This window comes from Clupea harengus, chromosome 17, assembly GCF_900700415.2.
Source record: "Clupea harengus chromosome 17, Ch_v2.0.2, whole genome shotgun sequence".
Taxonomy (NCBI): domain Eukaryota; kingdom Metazoa; phylum Chordata; class Actinopteri; order Clupeiformes; family Clupeidae; genus Clupea; species Clupea harengus.
Window position 1 is genome coordinate 1363107 of NC_045168.1, and position 21147 is coordinate 1384253.

At 44.2% G+C, this 21147-nt stretch overlaps 1 protein-coding gene across 5 annotated transcripts in view; it reads left to right on the forward strand.

Annotated features, from left to right (window-relative positions):
- epb41l3a (erythrocyte membrane protein band 4.1-like 3a) overlaps window positions 1–21147 on the forward strand; it is a 45934-nt gene that overhangs the window by 6649 nt on the left and 18138 nt on the right. For 3 of the 5 annotated variants that reach the window (XM_031583540.2, XM_031583542.1, XM_031583539.1), the window contains exons 2-12: window positions 7485–7648; window positions 8372–8575; window positions 14270–14374; window positions 14465–14507; window positions 14958–15033; window positions 15442–15660; window positions 16459–16546; window positions 17809–17853; window positions 19721–19873; window positions 20072–20169; window positions 20337–20512. In XM_031583540.2, coding sequence (XP_031439400.1) covers window positions 7496–7648; window positions 8372–8575; window positions 14270–14374; window positions 14465–14507; window positions 14958–15033; window positions 15442–15660; window positions 16459–16546; window positions 17809–17853; window positions 19721–19873; window positions 20072–20169; window positions 20337–20512 — 1360 coding nt within the window. In that variant the 5' untranslated portion in view covers window positions 7485–7495. The remainder of the gene's footprint in view (window positions 1–7484; window positions 7649–8371; window positions 8576–14269; window positions 14375–14464; window positions 14508–14957; window positions 15034–15441; window positions 15661–16458; window positions 16547–17808; window positions 17854–19720; window positions 19874–20071; window positions 20170–20336; window positions 20513–21147) is intronic. The other 2 variants (XM_031583538.2, XM_031583543.1) reach the window with 1 other exon arrangement.

A 21147-nucleotide genomic window follows, 5' to 3' on the forward strand; every position in this document is an offset into this window, starting at 1 on the left:
CGTACTGCATTTTTTGGGTGAAGCCCTCTGTCCAAGTCCAGAGTCTGGAGAGTGATGTATGAGTGGTGGATTTTCTGTCCTCTACAGACCAGCATCTTTTCTCTCTTACTCTCTCTCTCTCTCTCTCTCTCTCTCTCTCCCTCTGAATGTGTTTATGTGTTTTGTGCGGAGGTGGGTAGTTGGTTTGGAAAAGCGCCATCTTTAGCACAGTGGAGTACTCCACTCTGTCATCACAGCGTGCTCCTCACCCTTTAGTCTCACTGGGTGGATTGCTTGTGGTGGTGTTGTTGTAAGCGATTTGTTCTTTGAACCAGTTCCAAACACTGCTGTCGTACTGGTTTATCAGTTACCTCATACTAAATACCTCACTTTTACACGGCATCTGGCTTCTGTTGTATTCGTGACACATTGGCCATTAAACTTGGGCTCTTCTGGTCACATTCCAACATAATCTACAGAGCTTTGTCTGTGATATGCTAACCTCAATCGTTTAGCTTGACAGAAAATGATACCATAAATAATTCACCCTACCCTGTCTTCTTCGACATCCAACTAAATTACCACTATACTATCGACTACTTGGGGACGTTGGATGGCAGTCCTTCGCTGTGACTGAAATATGAAAGACAGGCCCATCCATAGGCCAATTACGGCCCTGTGTTTTGCTTGTGAAACAAATGTGAATATGATTTTCCGGGAAGTGGCCATTCTTCGCTAATGCAATATTAATGCCGCTCTCCCTGCAGAGAAGCTCTGTTGTGAGTCATTGACGGGTGCTCTTGCTGTTGTGTCTAACAAAGCTCGTGGGCTGCTATGGAAACAAGGACTAAACACAGTTTTGTTATCCAATTTACTGGCTTCCTGTTTCTTATCAATTATAGACCTTTGGGTGGGTGTCGTTGCATCGCTCTGAAAATAATATGCTGATCGAAGACTTGAATTTCTTTTTTGTCAATGGATATTTTGTACCATCAACAGAGAGGTTGCTTCTGAAAGAATATTGCTCTGACAAAAGCCAGCAAATAGAGGCCCATGCTCTAAAATACTGCCAGTACATCTCCTTTCCTGTTCAGTGAAAAGTGGAACATAGCTGGAGGTGCTGCTTTGCCAGAGATCAAGGCTCTTTAAGTCCGCAGCCTCAGCTTGGTTTCTCATGGTTCAATTATTCTTGTTTTGCAGAGGGACTGTTTCTTTATTTTGTCAGTGTTAGTTACAGTTGTCTCCACGGTTGAAGCAGTAATAAAGAAAGATGTCGCTAATGATCTGGAATGGTGGTAATTTGCTAAACTGTAGCTCCAGACCATAGCTGTATCTCATTGTAAAAATCCTGATGCAGTCATGACGCAATTCTTATTGTGCCAGGGTGCCGCTGTGAGAATGCCAGTGGGCACTGCAGCAAACTCATAAGAACCTTTCCCCCGCTCAGGAAATTACTGAGGTCCCAGAATGCTCAACTTTGCAGATGAATCCTAGTCCCTAGGATAATATGATTGAGTCTGTGTAAAAAGCAAGTCTGACTGTATGTCTGTTTGTCTCTCTCTCTCTCTCTCTCTGTCTCTCTGTCTTCTTCTCTCCATATCTATCTCTGTCTTTCGCTCCCCCCCTGTAAATGTAATGGCTTCGACAGCATGGTGGATGGATGGATAAGTCAAGCGTTTACCTTTAATTTGTTTCCCATTGATGTATGGGTGAGAGCCTGCATGTCGCAATATTAACCGCGCCGTGCACGCCAACACTCTCAGGCGTTGCCTTGATTGAGGGCTCTGTGTGATCAGAAGCCTGATTACTCTCCTTCTCTTTAACTATCTATCTCTTTCTCTCTCTCTCTCTCTGTCACTCTTTCTCTGTTCATCTGAGGAGTTTAAGTCTGTTCTACCCTCGACATGTCGCAACCCCTGCATCGACTCAGCGGGGGGAGAGAGAAGGCTCCCCGCTCCTGGCCCGTCGGGACCAGGGACGAGAGGCACGTCGCTGGCTATTTTTAGCGCTCCAGCAGAAATGAAAGAGAGGGAATGCTAATAAGGGAAGGGGAAGCACAGCTGCTGCCTTCCTGTTTGCGTTTTTGATGTGGTGTTCGGAAAAAAAAATGCAATAGAGAGATTGTCTTCAGCACTCTCAAGCTTTAATCTTTCCCCTGTCGCTTGGAAGACCCATATCTTCTCCTCCATTTATTCCATTCTCTTTCCCTCTCTCTCTCTCTCTCTCTCTCTTTCTGTCTTTCTTCCTTCCTGTGTCCTCTCTACCCCCCCCCCCCCTCACTCTCACATTTGATCTTATTACACCAAATCTGCGGGACCACTCTGCTGAGTCTGCTCTGACCAGGGTCATGGCTGAGGTTTTTGGACAGGGATTAGTAGTATTGGATGTCACAGCATCCTAAAACGTTCCTGTTGCATTATGGCCAATGGACCCGCACTCGCGGGCAAGAACATCCCCTCTGTCTCTGGCGACAAAGAATCACTTCATCTGACGTCCGTATCTGGCATACGGGCAGCCCTTCGCCGCACACACACAATGCACATCTGTGAAGAAATACTGCCATCAGGCAAGACAGCCAGCAGGCATCAAACGCATCCTGGCTAGAGTTAGCATGACCTTGTTTGACAGGACGTCGAGGTGCCTTGGGCGAATGCCTCTGCTTTGATTTGTCTTTTGTTGTGCTGTCACTTCTCCTGTGAAGTTACTGCCATTTGGCAGAAGAAACGCTGAATATAAGAAAGTTAAAATAGATGTTTATCAGGTTACATTTTGTGAGGGTTTGAGGGCACTTTTGTTGTATTGACAGGTGATTTTGGGGATACAATCTCTGAACGAGTGTAAATGCCTGTCGCTTTTTTTCTCAAATGGCATTGCTCTTCTGAAAAGAAGCTTTCAACATTGACCTCACACTCATTGGGATAAACCATCTATAAAATTACCTCTTAAGGCGACGGCCACTGGATTTTCCCCACAGCTAGGCTTGATGAAAAAAGCCAATGACCCATTAGTGTGAGTAAGGGCTATGAAAGCTCAACACATATGTTCCCAGTCTCGTTTAATCTCTATGCCCGTGATCTCTATGGCACTGGGAGTCGACCGCCATCACGTATGCGGCTGTCGTCCGTAATCACCTCAGTCGTTTCATCCTCGAAGGCAGCGTTTAACCAAGCTCATAATGTGTGTGCGTAGGTGTGTGTGTGTGTCTGTGTGTGTCTGTGTGTGCGTATGTATGTGTGTCTCTGCTTTGATAGTGTCAGTGCTGAGCCTTTCATGGTCTGCACGCATGGATGAGATAGGATGGGATTAGGAATAGCCTCTAGCTTTAAAGAGAAGAGTGTGGGATTCCTAACTGACAAGGAAAAAAAATACATTGCAGATTAGAGCTTTTTAAGTAGCCTGTACAGTGTAGCCTTCACTCATTTGGCTGGCTAGTCTTTCTCTACTGTTCTCTCCGTAACTGGGTAAATGTTCTGCGGTCGTGCAGTGTCAGAACGAAGATATTTAAAAAGGCATTCAAATTGTAGCAAGCACAACACTCAAATTGGTTGATTATGGTCTTGGTAGCACTGTCATTAGGAATAATCCAGTAATTATGGCGTAATAATTTACAGCTAGCCCCAGGGCACATTTAAATGCTCTCTGAATGCCACACCATAGCTCATATGCTGTAAACTCATTCACACTAATGGGCTGGGTTCAGGGAGGCTGTATTTTGGGGGAGAGGGTGCTGTGATTCTTAGGTTTCATTTTCAGACATGTTTCATAGTGAACATAGTATAGTATGATATAGATCAGTGGTTCCCAAACTTTTTACAGTCCCGTACCCCTTCAGACATTTAATCTCCAGCTGCGTACCCCCCCGTTGAAAAAAAAAAGTTTTCCTTTTCACCTATTACTTTAATTCCGTTTTAATCCGTTTCGGCTCATTTTGTTCACCCAGAGGTAGATTGATGGCTTAAAATGAGTGAATAATATGTGCCACAAGTGACCCAAACCTTCTAAGGTTGTTGTTTGCCAGCCATCAACAGAACAGAAGACTAAAAAAACATTATTTTCAGGCGATTGGGAAGATGAGCGAATTCATTTGACAGGCTACGGAGGTCTGTGTTGAATAGGGGGGCGTGGCCGGAGCGGAGTTCAGCACAGACGTGACATTTTCTCAGTGGTTTTGTTTTCTAATTAATGATTGTTCATTGTTGCGATCGTTGTTGTGTTTATAAGAAAGAAATACAGCCTTGCAGGACAAAATACAGGGACATTTGGGCGATTTTGATGCACAAAATGATGTTTCCGTCTGAAAGTTGCAATTCTGTTTCAAACGGTACATTCTGCGAATTCCGTCCGTTTTCTGTTATCGCGGAAATTTTCTCCCCGCGTACCCCCTGAACCACTTTGCGTACCTCTGGCGGTACGCGTACCCCAGTTTGGGAACCGATGATATAGATAATATACGTTTTGGCAAACTTTGGTGGTGTTCTGAGAACTCCATTCAAGGTGTGATCTTTATTTTTTATCTCTTTTATGTCCCTTTTATGTCCCATACATTATTGTTCAGCATGCTGGAGTGGTATGCTGCATGGTTATTGGTCAGCACTGGGCTGGAGTGGTATACTGTATGGTTATTGGTCAGCACTGGGCTGGAGTGGTATGCTATATGTCACACTTCGTGAACAGCTTCTGCCTTTTGTCTCCATCCTTAGCTTGGCTGTTACGTAGGAACCAAATAAACACGTTACGTTTCCCAGTAACCATTTTGTTACCTTAAACTTACCTGAGATTTGGTGACATTTTCTTTTTTTCCCCATTGGTATTCATTAGGCATTGCTATTTTTTTTCATGATGGAATTGAGTTGAAGACTATAATCAATTGTCTCTTTTTCATTCTGTATAAAAATGAGTTTCTTCTTATGGTTACTTTGTGGTGATTGATTGAAAGGGAAAATAGAGGATGAAGACTCAGAAGTAGTCAAGACCCGATTTAGAAAACCTCTGATTCAGATAACTCAGAGAGAACAAAGCCTGCTCACACTCCAAAAATAATAATTTTAAAATAGTCTTTATTTATACAAAGTCTTTTCTAATCACAAGGTAGCCACCAAAAACCCATAAAATTGTCCAGGTGATGCAGTAGAAATACCGTCTCAAATAAACAAAATGATTTGTCTGGACTATTTACATACGTTTATGTTTGGATATTTTTGTGGCTAAGTACTAAGTATGCACCCATAAATTTAGGCTACCACGCTTCTAACAAATTCTATGTTTAATTTCACATGAATAATTCACTTGTCACTTGATGGATTCTCACTAATAATAACCGCATGTCTGGTTGTTCTTAAAAGTCAGGTGTTTGTTTTTCCTTCAGCTCGTCCAGGTTGCACAGATCGTAAATGCTGTAGTCTAATTGTAGATGGATGGGCATTGTCAGTTTTATTACCCTCCGACAATATGGTTTCCATGGTAACCAGGACACATAAACTGCCCCCCACCCCACAGTACCTGAATGCCAGGGGACTGTAGTAGCTTGTTGTTTTAAGTCTGCAAAACAGGAGCCTGACCGACATTATATAACATTAAAGCAAGAGAATTGCCCTGGGCTCCATATACACTAGTCTGAAGGAAAAGTCTGTTAAATTAGAGTGGTTTCTGTTCATGTACTTGTGTCCCTTGGGATTAGTATAGTTACAACACCCTGTTCTGGCTGTGTTAACTTACCCAGTGTTGCCTCTGGGGGTCTATTTTTCATTTATGTTCTGGAAATATTTTCTGTGGCCATTTGGTTGCGTAACACAGATGCCATGCTAAAATATGTCCCAGCTACATCAGGGTGTCCAGCCCATAAGGACATCAGAGGGCATTTTTTGTGGCTAAGAAGAAACACACGACACCCATACAGTATATAAGAAAACAAACAAGCCAAATCCCCTGGCAATGTGTGGGTGTGTGTGTGTGAAGGAGGACAGTGCAGTGGGTTGGCAGGGTGCCAAGGAAACGAAAGCCAGTGAAAGGCTCTGCAGGGCGTGGTGTGGCATGGTGTTCCTGCTGCCCACCTCGTTCCTGGGCTGCCTCTGGTGTGTGTGTGTGTGTGTGTATGTGTGGGGGGGGGGGGGGGGGGGGGTGTAATACTGGAAGCCCCTCAGCATTTGTGCAAGAAAGCTGACCACTCACCACACACACACACACACACACACACACACACACACACACACACTCTCCACCCCTCACCCCTGAAACCAAGACAGCAGTGTAAACACCACTCTGAAAATAGCCGCATTTGACTGACAGGCCTTCACCCCAATGCACACCCGCCCCCCCCAATCCCGGCCCCTCTCAGACATTTGGGTATTGGGTGTGCTGTCAGACTCACAGTAGCACCGCAGCGCTAGCCTTCTCATGTTTCTGTTTTAGATTGCTGTTCATTTGTCAATGCTAATAACTTGTCAAGCCTAATCATAGGGGTATGGGGAGGATTTGTGGATGCTGTTTTGTTGTGACTGAAATAAACAAAAAAGCAAAGATGAAATATGCCACTGCCACTCACTTGAATGGTCTTTGAAGCATTCATTTGGTCTTATTTTGTTTGCAAAATAGTGTGACGTAAAGAGACTTTTGTTATTTGCGTGAAGAATTTCATTTTCCATGTAATACAAAGATGCTATGTAGGCCTTTAGGCTCTGTGTCCCCAAGTTAATTTGGATCACAGTTATCTGTAATTTAGATCAATTGCTCAAAGTCAATGAATGATAGTACATTTCAGACAAATAACAATTAGCACAACGCCCAATAATCACTTTAACAAATGCGTGTTGATGGGACTCATTAGCTCAGTAAATTGTCGTGTAAGACATGGATATGATCTTTGCCCTCACGATGAAAGCCCTCTGTTGGAGAGAATCGAATAAGGCATGGGTTATGGTTATATATTAAAATTCTTATCAAGGTTGAATCCATTAGCTGGAGTTTTTCTAGCCTAGCGACCGTGTGTGTGACAGGTGACAAATGGCTGTTCGTCTCCTGATTGCACAAGTGCATGTATATTCATAATTGATCATAAATTCAGTTCAGCGTTCAGTTGCCCTCAGAAATCATGGAGAGCTGCCTTTCGATGGGCACCTCTGTTGTCCAAGATGGAGTGTGTCACGGTGATTTATTAGTGTGTGAGCCTGAGATGTTTATTGCAATAATTCACAGTAAAAACATTCCATGCCATCAATATGCAATGTGGGTTGTGAAGTAAAATGTGCTAAACAACCATTTACAACAGCGTAGAGAAGTAATTTCCCAGCCTCAGGGAAATATTGTGACATGAGTGCTAGTACTGAGTCATGTACTAACACTCTTGGTCAGGTTGACACAGGCATTGTTTTAAAGGTGGCGGCCTGTAATTGCTATACAGACAATTGGAAGTGGACAGCCTGGAGAAATTAGTAGATAGTAATAGAATGGGATTTTATTAAGGTTTAAAAAGTTTCACCATTTTTGTTGTGTTGTTCTTCCTGTTGCAGTCTGAATCGTCATGACAACAGAGCCAGGTTTAGAGTTGGAGGCTAATCCGGAGGCCAGTGCTGCACCCGCCCAAACAACCCCGCCCGCCCAGGCCAGCCAACCGTGTCTCCCCGAGCAGTTTCCCCCAGCCGCCGCCCACAGCACCCCCCTCAGGAAAGAGCAGGTAATGCGCTCAGTCATTCATTCAATCATTCTCTTCTACATTACCTCACCCAGTCACTCTCTTATTCATGCATTCATTCTCTGTTACTCACTCACTCATCCGTTTCTTCCCAGTCATGCATTCACTTTCTGCAATCTTCCACAGTGGCACTGAAATCATTATTGTTATTACAGTGGTAAAACTATCATTGTGTTCATTAAGAGAAAGACAGCATTGTTTGTAAAAATTATGACAACATAAAAAAACATAAAAATAACATAAACACTATTTCTCTCCCTCCCTCTGTCTGTCTGTCTGTATCCATCTCTCTCTCTGTGTCTCTCCTCTCCTGGTTCAATGACTGTTGTATAACTGGGCTTTTATAATTATTATGAGAGGGCTCCTCTACTACTACAGATGAAGGGTTGACATTATTTAACATTTGCTGTTTTTAGATGATACGTACGCACACAGAATTGATCCCTGCACTGAGTCCCTGTGTTCCACTCTCCCCGTGTGTGGAGCCCTACTGCAACACCCCGTGCAAAAATATATGTTCAGCACAATCCTCCTGGTCCCTCGAGGGAGCCTTAACGTTATGCCACAACGAGAGCCATTGAAGCATGTCTACAACTAACCCTCATTTCTCTTCTCTTTCTCTTTCTCTTTCTCTTTCTCTCTCTCTCTCTCTCCCTCTCCCCCCTCCCTTTCTCTCTCTCTTCCTCTCCCCTCCTCGGGAGCCAGAACGGAGAGAGAGAGTTCGGAGGAGGAGGCGGCGGCGTCCCACAGGGGAAGGGCGATTACCAGCTGGGCGAGGAGGACCTCGCCTCTCAGCGCTCGTCCACCAGCAGGCTCTCAAGGTCCCCGGGGAAGACGGCCAAGAGGCCCAAGAACATGCAGTGCAAAGTCACCCTCCTGGACGGTTCCGACTACACCTGCGTAGTGGAGGTGAGAGCCAGGGAGGGGAGGGGAAGGAGGAAGGGAAGAAGAAGGAGAGGAGGGAAGGAGAGAGCGAGGAAGCCAGAAAGGGAGAAGGGGGAGGGGGGAGGAGGGTAGACAGCGTACAGTAGATACACATGTGTGTCTGAGTTTCATTCAATGAAATGAAACATGGAAGGAAATGACGTACAGTTTTTAAGCATGCTGCAGTATGTTTATGGGGATTTTTATTTCTTTATGGGCCGTACCATTTTATGATATCCTTTTATTCAGTTCAGTTGGTGTCATTTTTCAGAATAGAAACAGATGAAGGAACTGGTCTCCTTAGGCCAGGGCAATTCAAAAGATAAATGAACAGTGACGCCTTAACGGCATGCTGATCAGGTCCTAATGATAGAGAAGAATGAAAAGCTGTTACGCTGTGCGTGCTGAGCTGCTTCCCCTCAGCCAGAGTGGGTTTGTCAGTATGAGCCTCCTCTCAGGCTGGGCCTCTGATAGATCGTCATTATCTCACACTTTGTCTCGCTCTCTCTGCTCGCCTCTGTTTCATACACCCGACTTCTCTTTGTCTACCCTGCAGTGAACGAGAGGAGGATGCGATGAGAAAACGCTTCAGAAACAAACAAATCCGCTGTAATACAGTGGAACAATACAAGTCATTTACTCTGTAGGACATACCCTGCCGGTTCATAATGTGTGTTATCATGCTCAATAGGGCTGCTCTTCACAGGCTATTCTGTTGCTATGACCCTGTTGATATGTTCGTCATCAACACAAGCATGCTGCCTTTACCTGGGCTCAAGTCCAAGGTGCAGTGTTCACTATGATTTCAACACTGAAAATAGAACATGTTAATGTCTTTCAAGCTAATGCTAGCATTCTGATGTTAGCTTCATGGCTTTCTGTGCTAGCTGGAATCTTAGAAAGGCATAAATAATGCTACAGTCTACACTCGGATCAAAATATAGTGTCATGATTTTGTCTGGGTTCTCTGTCAAAAATAGCATTTCTGAACTCTGCCAGGGTGTTGAGCTGCAATTGTGGACTGTTTCAGTAAAGCTTACTGTGTGATGTTTGGAAATGGCTTTAGTTTTAGAGAGAAAATTGTGCAGATACAAGCATCTTTGTGAAATTATAGGATTGAGCTAATCTGTGCAGCTGTGTGGTTTGTCTTCAAATCTCTTCAAAAAGCAGAGATGAGTTGATTCATTCTGGGCAGATAACATCTCTTTGGGAAACCCTGTTTGTTCTGGGTACTCATCAGCATTTCTTCCAACTCTTTGATTGTTTGTTTTTGTGCCATACTGTCATCTCTGTTCCAATCAGAATGTAAGAGGCAGGCACTGCCATGTTTTTCTCTTCGAGAGGACCAGTCTTTATTTTGCCCTTTAATCCATATCCACTGGTCTCTCAATCTCTGTCTATCCCATTTTATTATTCTTTCATCCCCCCAAAAAAGCGACAAAAACATCCCTGGAAAGGGTCACCAAGCCCTCCTGCCCTCCCTGTCAGCTTGTCTTAGACTCAGAGGCTATCCATCATGCTGTATAAATCCGCCCAGTCGCTCCTATTTACTGGCCAGGCTGACAGAGCAGGACAATGCTGAGTTCAAAATTCACATCAGCCAAGAACTGGCAACCAATCTACTTAGTGCTGTTGGATCTGCTGGCCAGGATTTGGCCAGATTAGTGTTTACATCTAATGGAGAGATAATAAAGTCGTGTGGGAGGGCTGTCTGGAGTGGGTGGGGGTGGGGTGGGGGAGGCATTGGGGTGTTGGATGTGTGGGTGTTTTTGTGTGTGTGTATGAGTGTATGGGCATCTTTGGTATGTGAAGGAGCATTTGACTGGCATTGACCTTTGGATGAAGGTGTGTGTGTCAATATCCACATGAGTATGCCAATATGCCATAATGAGTGTGTTTTTGTGAGTGTGTATCAGTGGAGTTGTAGATGCGGCAGACGGTGAGCATGAGTGTGTGTGTGTGAGTGTGTGTGTGTGTGTGTGTGTGTGTGTGTGTGTGTGTGTGTGTGTGTGTGTGTGTGTGTGAGTGAGAGAGAGTGCGAGTCCCTGTCTTAGTGTGCTGCAGTGATTATTGAGATGGCTGTCCTGGCTATTGGGCATCACTGAGATATTGGCACAGATTTCAGTGGTAGTAATGGTGATGGAGTGTGTGTGTGAGTGTCTGTATGTGTGTTTGCAGATACAATTTCACATGTGTGTGCGTGCATGGCTTTTTATGTGCTTGTATGGATATTATTGCGCGTGTGTGTGTGTGTGTGTGGATATTATTATGTGTGTGTGTGTATATGTTTGTGTGTATGTGTGTGTGTGTGGATATTATTGGGTGTGTATATGTTTGTGTGTATGTGTGTGTGTGTGGATATTATTGGGTGTGTATATGTTTGTGTGTGTGTGTGTGTGTGTGTGTGTGCGTCCTATGCATCCGTGGCTTGTGACACGTCTCACAGGGCCCTCACAATCACAGCGGACACGTAGGCCACTCACTCTCATCACCACTGCAGTGACCAAGGGGTCAATATCCGAATCCCAATTAACCAGCCCATACCAACACTGATGGGAGAGGCTGCAGTGCCACAGGGTAGACACCGGCACACAGGGCCATTAGGTGTTTGGGGATGACTGTGTTCAGAGACGAGACAGACTGTTTTGTTTTGGATAATCTGACTTCGTTAGAAATACCTAGATTTTCTTTCTGTTGGGGGTGAGGGAGGGGACAGAGAATTGGGCCATCCTTTGTTTCAAGGGCACATGCAGCGTGTTTTTAAGATCTGTTGTGTTTTATTTTATGAGCAGTAGGTGTATGTATGCTTTCGAGGTGTCTTCAGGTGCCATTGCCATTGCAGGCTTCAGAAGTGCTGCAAAAATGTCTTGTGGAAACGGTTATAATTAGCCCTTAAATTAGGTTAGGTGGCTCAGGCTGTTTTTACACCAGCCCTAGGCCATGTTTTGTTATATTTTACCCTGGGTGAGTGCCACGGTAATCGCAAGATTACGTTTTCATCCCTTTGCTCTGAGAAATCACTACAGCGCTGGGCCGAGTTACGGGCAACAGTATGACTCCAGCAGAGGAAAAGATGAAGCTCTGAACTAGACAAAGAAGAGCAACGCTTCCAACCGTTCAGGATGTTGTTTTTCAGTAGGCAATGTGGCCTGAAAGTCATATATTTTTAACACTCTGGATAGCCATATAGCAAAAAGTGATGAATGCATGTTTTAAGGACGTGGCTTACAGCGCACATAACACAGTAAGAGAGAGCAGGGGAAATCCAGAGTATCATGGATTTCAGACATGGTGAGTCTTTTTTACGGAGGTCCTCTACAGAGAGCCCTCTGTGCGATGCAGAGTATTACAGGAGATTTAAGTGGCCCTACAGGCTCCCATTACTAGCGCCGGGTGGGTGAATTATTGTTCCATTGGAGGTAAAGCCCGTACAGTCCTGCTACTGTGTTGAGGCTCTGTAGTGAGTCCTTCAAAGGACTACTGGCTTTTCATTTATTTATACAAAAATATATTATACACCGTTCTATTACATATGGTTACTGCTAGATTACTGTTTACTATGTATGGAAATTTCGTTTTGATGTTGTTGACCACATTAATAAACTACATTCAGGCAAAAAAAAAGATGCAGAATAAATGTGGCAGTTATCTTCGATATGGCTCAGAATATATTTCATGATAAGTGTGTTGTGTGACTAAAGGCAGTGACCAGGCACTGAGTGGCTCTCATTTGGTGAAAATGATGAGAGATGAGTGCAGCCCCACCCCACCCCACCCCACCCCACCCCACTCACACACACACTTCATCTCATCCCCTCCCCCACACACACTCTTACACACGTGCACACACACACACACATCCTCTTCACACACACACACACACTCACACACACACACACACACTCACATACACACACACACTCACATACACATCCTCTACTCACATGCTCACTCACACACACACACATATCCTCTACACACACACACACACACACACACACACCTTGTCTATCTCGTCCTCTACACTCACACACACACACACTACACACACGTCCTTCCCCCATAGCCTCTTGATTTCAGTCAGCCTGCAGTGAGTAGTGTCTCTCCCGGGGTGTGAGCCAGGCCTTCTCTGCAGCAGTGTCAGCCCCTCCCAGCATGTGGACGCCCCATAAGTCACCCTCACTGGGGCAGTGGAGCCAACCTCCCACTCCTGTCTTCTGCTGCTTCAGCTTTTCACATTGGCACACTACTGCTGCTGCTACTGCTACTGCTAGTGCTACTGTTGCTGGTGCTGCTACTACTGCTGCTACTACTGCTGCTGCTGCTGCTACTGCTACTACTGCTCCTGGTGCTGCTACTACTGCTGCTGCTGCTGCTGCTACTGCTACTGTTGCTGGTGCTGCTGCTACTGCTATTACTTAGGGTGACCAGACGTCCTCTTTTACCTGGACATGTCCTCTTTTCGAGAACTAAAAAATGCGTCCGGCAGGGATTCCAAAATTGTCCGGGATTTTGCCTTGTCGGATATTTTCCGTTTCTCTGGTCTCTTTCACAATCTAGTTATTACGTCCTTACAAGTTTTGGAAAGGGTATCTCGCTTACATTCCACCTTCTTGCGCGAGCTCTGATTGTAGAGAGAACTGTCATTGGTCGACCGCCTTCCCAGTGTTGCCAGATTTGATAATTATCCTCCAAATACGATCATTTTGAGCCTTTGATATGATACGCCATTTACAATCTGGCAACACTGAGCACCTTGCCGCCCCCACTAGTTGCATTGCTTACAATAGTACATGACATCTGCATGTGAAAAATATGTCAAAACTTCGTCGCGGGGATTGGGGGCGGGGGCGGGGTCATCTGCATATGAAAAAGATGTCCAAAAACTCAGTCTTGGGGGAGTGGGCGGGGTCCCGCGACGAAGTGTCCTCTTTCACAAACTCAAATCTGGTCACCCTATATTACTGCTGCTGCTGGTAGTGCTGGTGGAGGTTGTGGTGGTGGTACTGCAGGTGGTGGAGCAGTTCTGGAGGGCTGGGCTGAGCCGGGTTTAGCTGGTGTGGTTTGTGGAAGCTTCCTGTTCCTGGCGTTCTTCTGAGTAATGAATGGGGGCAGTGGTCAGGAGGGGGGACTGCTGATGGGTTTTAATCTCCTCAGCGAGACACTAAGATGAAAGTTCAGAAGGCGGACTGAAAAGCCAAATGGCTTCCGCTCTGGACTGCTATATTTGGCACTCTGTTCTTTTGAATTCCTTGTTTTTTTCTCTGTTCTCCTCTTCTTTGTTGAGCAGCAGTGACAGCATTCTGGATATTAAAGTGTAACTTCACCCCGAGCTTCACCTCTAACTCCATCCACTGCAAACTGTGAAAAATGCTAAAATGCTAACTGTGAAAAGTACTAAACTCCTATGATGAGTCTGGATTAGAAAATGAAAATAAGACTCCACTCACCACTCTAAACGGTCCCACACTTCAGCATTGTCTTTGTAAGGTTCAGGATCATTTTAAACAATAGATAAACCCATAAAATGCAGATGTTTATAAAAATGATAACCAGAATGTATGTGTTTCATCTAGTGAAGTCATATAAGTTAGTTTACAGCTGAAAAAACACATTTAAGTGTGCAGTACCTCTTTAACTTGAAATGATAAGGTTTCTTTTGTGTTTTCCTCTTTGCAGAAACGGGACAAGGGTCAGGTGCTCTTTGACAAAGTATGTGAGCAGCTCAACCTTCTAGAGAGAGACTACTATGGCATCTCATACCGCGACATTGAAAATCAAAAGGTAAAACCAGATGACCATTTATCGCATCAGGAATTTTTCAATTATCTTCAAAAATTAAGAACAACTCAAAGACTTTGATGTCCTTCACAGAATTGGTTGGACCCTTCCAAAGACATGAAGAAACAGATTCGAGGTGAGACCATGAACGGTAAACTGAAGAAAAAAAAACAAGTTTAGCTTTAGCTGTGGATATTTCTAATTTTGTCTCCAATGTTGAAGTCTGAAGGCTCTCAGTCCTGTCCTCACTGTATATCCTCACTAGGTCTCTATTGCCCGTAGCTTGATTGTTCTCTTCCTTGTACGCCGCTTTGGATAAAAGCTTCTGCTAAATGACTAAAATGTAAATGTAATGTCATTCATCTAGCTTTGCTCCAAGCACACCTGATTAAAGTCTGTGCAGCTAAATGAGGTGGGTACAGCCAATTAAGAGTGCCAATGATGAGGTCGGTCAGGTATGTAAAGCAAGGACATATGCAGGGTATGGTTGTCCCAGGAGCCAGATGAAGAAGCCCAGTAGACCATACATGTCTTTACTCAACTCTGAGAAGGGGCTCTAAAATCTTTCCTTCTCTCTGCCACTTAGGAGTCCCCTGGAACTTCTCCTTTAATGTGAAGTTCTACCCCCCAGACCCAGTCCAGCTCTCTGAGGACATCACAAGGTCAGTTCAAAGTCCCTCTAAACTCCTGGCGACTCTCGACTGAGTGAACAGACTCAGAGTCAAGTCAGATCAGCGAGAAAAGGTCGCTCAGCAAACCGAAGCTTTGTCCTGAATTCCCGCAAAGCTCCACATCTAACCTCTCTGTCTATTTGTCTGACTCTCTCTGTTTCTCTGGGTCTCTCTACCTCCGTCCCTACTCTCGGTGTCTTTTTTTCCTCCCCACCTCTTCCTCCATCCCTCCATCAGCTCCCTTCTAATCCTTTCTGCCACCATGCCTCATATCTTCTCTCCCTTTCTTGCCTTTTCTCTCTATGTCCGTACACATCTTTCATTCTCCAAATACATATTTGCAACATATTGAGTATATTTCATATAATATATTTCCCCTTTTCTCTGTCTCCTCTGTAGGTACTATCTCTGTTTACAGCTGAGAGATGATGTGGTGTCTGGACGCTTGCCTTGCTCCTTTGCCACACACACTGTGCTTGGGTCCTACTCTGTACAATCAGAGCTTGGGGATTACGACCCAGACGAGTTTGGCAGCGAGTACGTCAGCGAGTTCCGCTTCGCGCCAAATCAAACCAAGGAGATGGAGGAGAAAGTCATGGATCTTCACAAGAACTATAAGTATGTGGTTGCTCAAGCCTCAGACCTCAGTGAATGTTTTCTTTAGAGCTACTGGATGTGGTAATCAAACTCTACATGTTTGTTTTCCAGAAGAACTTATTAAGGAGGTAATTACCTCAAACCTTATTGTCTGTTCTCATTTCGTATTGCTGTTGACTAACGTTAACTCAACCAAAACAAAACTAAATCAACTTTAACCTGAGGAGCCAAATGCACTGTAGCTATATTTCAGATCATCAGGCAAACTTTTTTCTGTTCCACATACGGGTGCCAGTGTTCGCTCCTGCTCAGCAAACCTTTTAACCAAACAAGATTTCATTTCTTAGGCAGCTCAGTGGCTCTCACTGAGTGGCTCTAACTCCCACTGCTGGATGCCCCAGAGGACATTGCTATGGATGACTTGCAATATTTCATGGCTTTTAAGAACTCCTTCTCTATAGCAGACCTCAACACACAAAGACCCACTTTCGCCTATTCTGTCTTATTAGCGGATGTTGTGTTTTTGTTTGTTTGTTTGTTTATCTATTTATATTTTTTGTATTTATCTGTGTCCCACATTACTTTGGTGTGTTTTTTTTCTTACACTGCTTTCTTACTGATTTTTAACACTGCTTTAATCTTATTATTGTATGTCAACATTTTCCATTTTTAAATTTTAATAATTTTTAGGGTCTTTGCATGATTTAATGCTTTTGGATAGCACCTTGGGCTCCTGCCAGAGACGTACTATATACATAAAGGTATTATTATTTATTTATTTATTTATTTATTTGTTTGTTTGTTTTTCTTTTCCTTCAGAGGGATGACGCCAGCTGAGGCTGAAATGCATTTCCTGGAGAATGTGAAAAAGCTGTCGATGTACGGAGTGGACCTCCATCATGCCAAGGTAAAAAAAAAACATTTAAGGCCCTTGGATGCATCCTAAAAAGGGTTTCTTAAACCTTAATGAACAAACTTTCGTAGCAGTCTAGCCTGCATGACGGTGTTGTGTGACCCTTGTCTGTTGTTCCCTGAATCCTGAGCAGCCATATTGGTCTTTGGAAGTGGGAAGGCAGCTGGTTGCATTGTCCACATTCACAATGAGATGAACACTGTCTAGAGATGTTAAAATCTTTAAAAAAAAAAAAAAACAGATTAAACCAATGTAAAACTTAGGGTTGATATCTCTTGTATGTACTCTTGACCACCTAGTGGTGGCAATGGATCTAATTAGTGTTTTGCTTTAAATGTGACATGGTCCACTGACCAATGGCTAATTTATGTTTTGTGTTCAGTGTTTGTTTACTGTTTTGTTTGTTGTTGTTTTTTCTGAGTCGATTGCTTCTGTTGTCGGTTGCAATGTCAGCTGTGTTGCACAGTAGATCACTGTCATTTAAGCGCCAAGAGGCATTTTAGATGTTGGCCCCCATCGACTGTAATTCTAAGTCACAGTCAAAGAGAGGCATTGGCCAACGTCCATGACATAGATTTATGCTGGAATGAAACAAACAGCATTGGGCCAGAAGGAGAAAGCACTGATCGAGCCAAAACATTAATTAGTATCTGGACACAAGGGCAGACTCTAGTGTGCTTTTAAACTTTTATACAGTAAAGTCAAGCAAGGTATCGTCTAGACATTACAGAGTTGTAGATTGGCCAGCTATTAATGAAAATTAGTGCATGGCCTCATCAAATTATTGTCAGCTATCTTGAAAAGATTTTTCATTGATGTTGCAGTGTATGCAGTTCTTCAGTTTGCACACCCAACATTAAACTGGGCCCAAATGATTCTATCTTACTATCAATGGGATTTATTTCAGCAGTTGTGAGTATGTACTACTAGAATTGTTGCAATTATTGTGGCCGCAGTGTCAGTAATGTATGAGTTGCAATAGGGGCACAGTCTCTGTGTGTGATGCTGCCTTGGGTTTTACACATGAAACACAAGAGCTGTAGGGTAAAACACAGGAAGTGGTTCTAGATGTGTTCTGTACGTCCTGTAAAAACTTTTCAACAATTGTCGCTGTTCCATGATGGTTAGGAGACAGTGTCATGTGACAACACAGAGGACACCAAGCAGAGTTGTTTCCTTCAGTTCAGGTAGATCAGCCTATCTTCTGTTCTGTTTTGTTCTTTTTCTATTCCTTTTTCTTATTTGATTGACCCTAGTTGGTAGGAAGCCGCTTTGAGTGCTTGTCACCGGCTAAGGGGGAGGTAAGGCTGCATTTGTGTGTCCCAGTTTGTCCTGTCTGTGTCCTCTCTCTCTATGTCTGACACCGAGTCCTTGTGCATGATCATGACCTGTAGTGACAACCTCATTGCCCAGGCTACAGTTGGTTTCCCCTCCACCTCTGGCATGGTGGTGACTGACTGTAGTCTGTCAGTGTAAATGTTATCAGCCGCAGGAGCATAGTCTCTGGTTAGTTCAGTCCCGTGTATAGTAGCTTAGTATCACCCCCCCGCCCCACTGTGTGAAGAAGCCCATTCCCGTACCATAGAAAGGTGTGTAGAATCATCCCAATCCCATGTCTGCCTTGTGAAATGTCAACCCCATCAGTGAAAGACCCATCACAGGAAATTATTTCATTCTCGCCCTGTGGAGTTCATGTTTTAAATTAAAGGTTGTAGATATTTTGTAGCATGCATTAGTATAAATTGCTGTAATCGCTCTATTCCAAGAAGTATGGAGTTGATAACCTTGAATTGATAGCCTTAGCTTTATGCCAACAACAGTCATCTGTTGATCAAGTGTTTTGATAGAGCTGGTTAGTGATGAGCTAATGTAGAACATCTACATAGCCTGTCACTGCTGTACCTGTTAGCCCAACATAGAATGGGCCGGAACAGCGTGAGGCCCTTGGGAGTCTGGGGCCGAAAGTAAGGTGGAAAATGACTGTGTAAACACAACAGAGTGGAACGGTGAGAGTACCCTTGGAGTCCGGCAGCCCGTTTGCCTCTGAAAACACAGTCTATTTTTCTACCTTCCCAGGGAGTCACACAGCAATATAGAGGGATTGTTCAGTCAAGTCACACTGATTTTCTACACAGTCATTTACCATAATGCCTATGCCAATATTCAGCAGGAATACACTTTTACTGCTAGTTAGCGACTTCAGCTGATAACAAACAAAACAGCAGATTGAAGCAGCATTTTTTTATACCAGACACATATTGGAGGACAAAATATAAAAGGTTGGTGGAAAATGTGTTTGCGACAGAACAATTCCTTTAACAATGGCAGTTGTGTCAAAGGTAGAAACCTTCATTTTCATTTTATTCCAAAATTGCTTTCCTGTCAGTTTTGCCAATTGTTCTTGCCTTTACCTCCGTCAGTGAAGTGTTACATCTCACTTCTGTGGAGTTTAATGAAGGCATAACATTTAAAAAAAACTTTTTTTTTTTTAAACAGTCATTCCACAATCTCAGTATCCTTGGGGCATCAGAGTGGTGTGTGTCTGTGTGTGTGAGAGTGTGTGTGTGTGTGAGTGAAAAAGAAGGAGAGATAGAGTGTGTGTATGTGTGTATGAGAAAGAGGGAGAGGGGGAGAGAGTGTGTGTGTGCGTGTGCGTGTGTGTGAGTGAAAAAGAGGGAGAGATAGAGTGTGTGTATGTGTGTGTGAGAAAGAGGGAGAGAGAGAGTGTGTGCATGTGTGTGTGTGTGTGTGTGTCAGTGTGTGTGTGTGTGTGTGTGTGTGTGTGTGTGTATGAGTGTGTGTGTCTGTGTGTGTGTGTCAGTGTGTGAGTGTGCGTGTCAGTGTGTGAGTGTGAGAGTGTGTGTGTGTGTGTCAGTGTGTGTGTGTGTGTGTGTGTGAGTGTGTGTGTCTGTGTGTGTGTGTCAGTGTGTGAGTGTGCGTGTGTGTGTGTGTGTGTGTGTCTGTCTGTGTGTGTGTGTGTGGGTGTGTGAGTGTGTGTGTGTGTGAGAGTGTGTGTGTGTGTCTGTCTGTGTGTGTGTGTGTGTGTGTGAGTCTGTGTGTGTGTGAGAGTGTGTGTGTGTGTGTGTGTCTGTGTGTGTGTGTCAGTGTGTGAGTGTGCGTGTGCATTGATCTGATGAGAGTTTGACTGTGTCTGGTTTCTCTCCTCAGGATTCGGAGGGAGTGGAGATTATGTTGGGCGTGTGCTCCTCCGGTCTCCTCATCTACCGTGACAGACTGCGCATCAACCGCTTCGCCTGGCCCAAGATCCTCAAGATCTCCTACAAGAGGAACAACTTCTACATCAAGATCCGGCCTGGAGAGGTGAGCCACTTTACGGAATACCTGAGATGGACTCCGTAGACCTCTGACTGACTCTTTGGTGACCATGCACTTGATTTTTTGATCATTTATTATTATTATTATTATTATTATTATTATTTTATTAAAATAGTTTTGATTGAATTGTAAGTGTTGTGATGTGAATTCGTATGTGTTTTGTCTTGGTGTGTCTTGGTGCAGTTTGAGCAGTTTGAAAGTACCATCGGCTTTAAGCTACCAAACCATAGAGCTGCCAAGAGACTGTGGAAGGTGTGTGTGGAACATCACACATTTTTCAGGTGAGACTTTTGTTGCCATAACCTGTCATCATGAAATAACTGGAGTGTTTGGTTCTAGGTGTCTGTCATATTAGAAACTGATCAGCGACCTTAATGTATAGTCACTCTTATCGGAGGCTAATCTCATGTTGTATAGTGGACCTATGTTGGGTTTTTATATCTCTTAGGTTGGTATCGCCAGAAACGCCACCAAAGAAGTTCCTGACACTGGGTTCTAAGTTCCGCTACAGTGGTAGAACCCAAGCCCAAACCAGGAGAGCCAGCTCGCAGATAGTCCGACCGGCACCAATGTTTGAGCGCTCCACCAGCAAGCGCTGCAGAATGTCTCGCAGCCTGGATGGAGGTAGGAGCCATTCTGAAAACATGTTCCCCCATCTTATTGTTGAAGGCCACTGTTTGAAGACGTTTGTTTTATGTTGGTAGTTTTGTGCTGCGTTGACAGCTTTTGAATAAGTCTAGTGAGGTTCCACTCCATGAAGAGAAAACCCGTGTCCAAGAAGCCCTGCCACCATGTTCATCTCTCCATTGTTTCTTATATTGTTGCAAGCTGTCGCCTATAAACACACTTTGCACTTTTATACACATCCTTCAGGCTCTGTGAACGATTCGCCCGCCGAGGTCATAACGGCATAAATTCTCTCATAAAAGGTCTTGGCTGCTGGACTTGATGAAGCCATATTTCCCTGCTTTCTGCTGTCAATCTTATTAGGCTCGAGCCAAAATGTATTAGAAAAGTGCCCTCTCTCTCTTTCTCTCTCTCTCTCTCCCTTTTTGTCTCCCATTCTCTCTCTGTCTCTCTCTCTCTCTCTCTCTCTCTCTATATATATATATATATCCCCCGCCACCCCTCTCTTTCTCAGCTTAGCTGGGTATAAACTGTGCTTCTCCGTCGGTATCGGCGCATGCTACTCTCACTCAGTCACTTCCTCACTGTGGCTCCAGTCATTGTTTTATCCATGTTGTTCTCGTTGCCCTCCC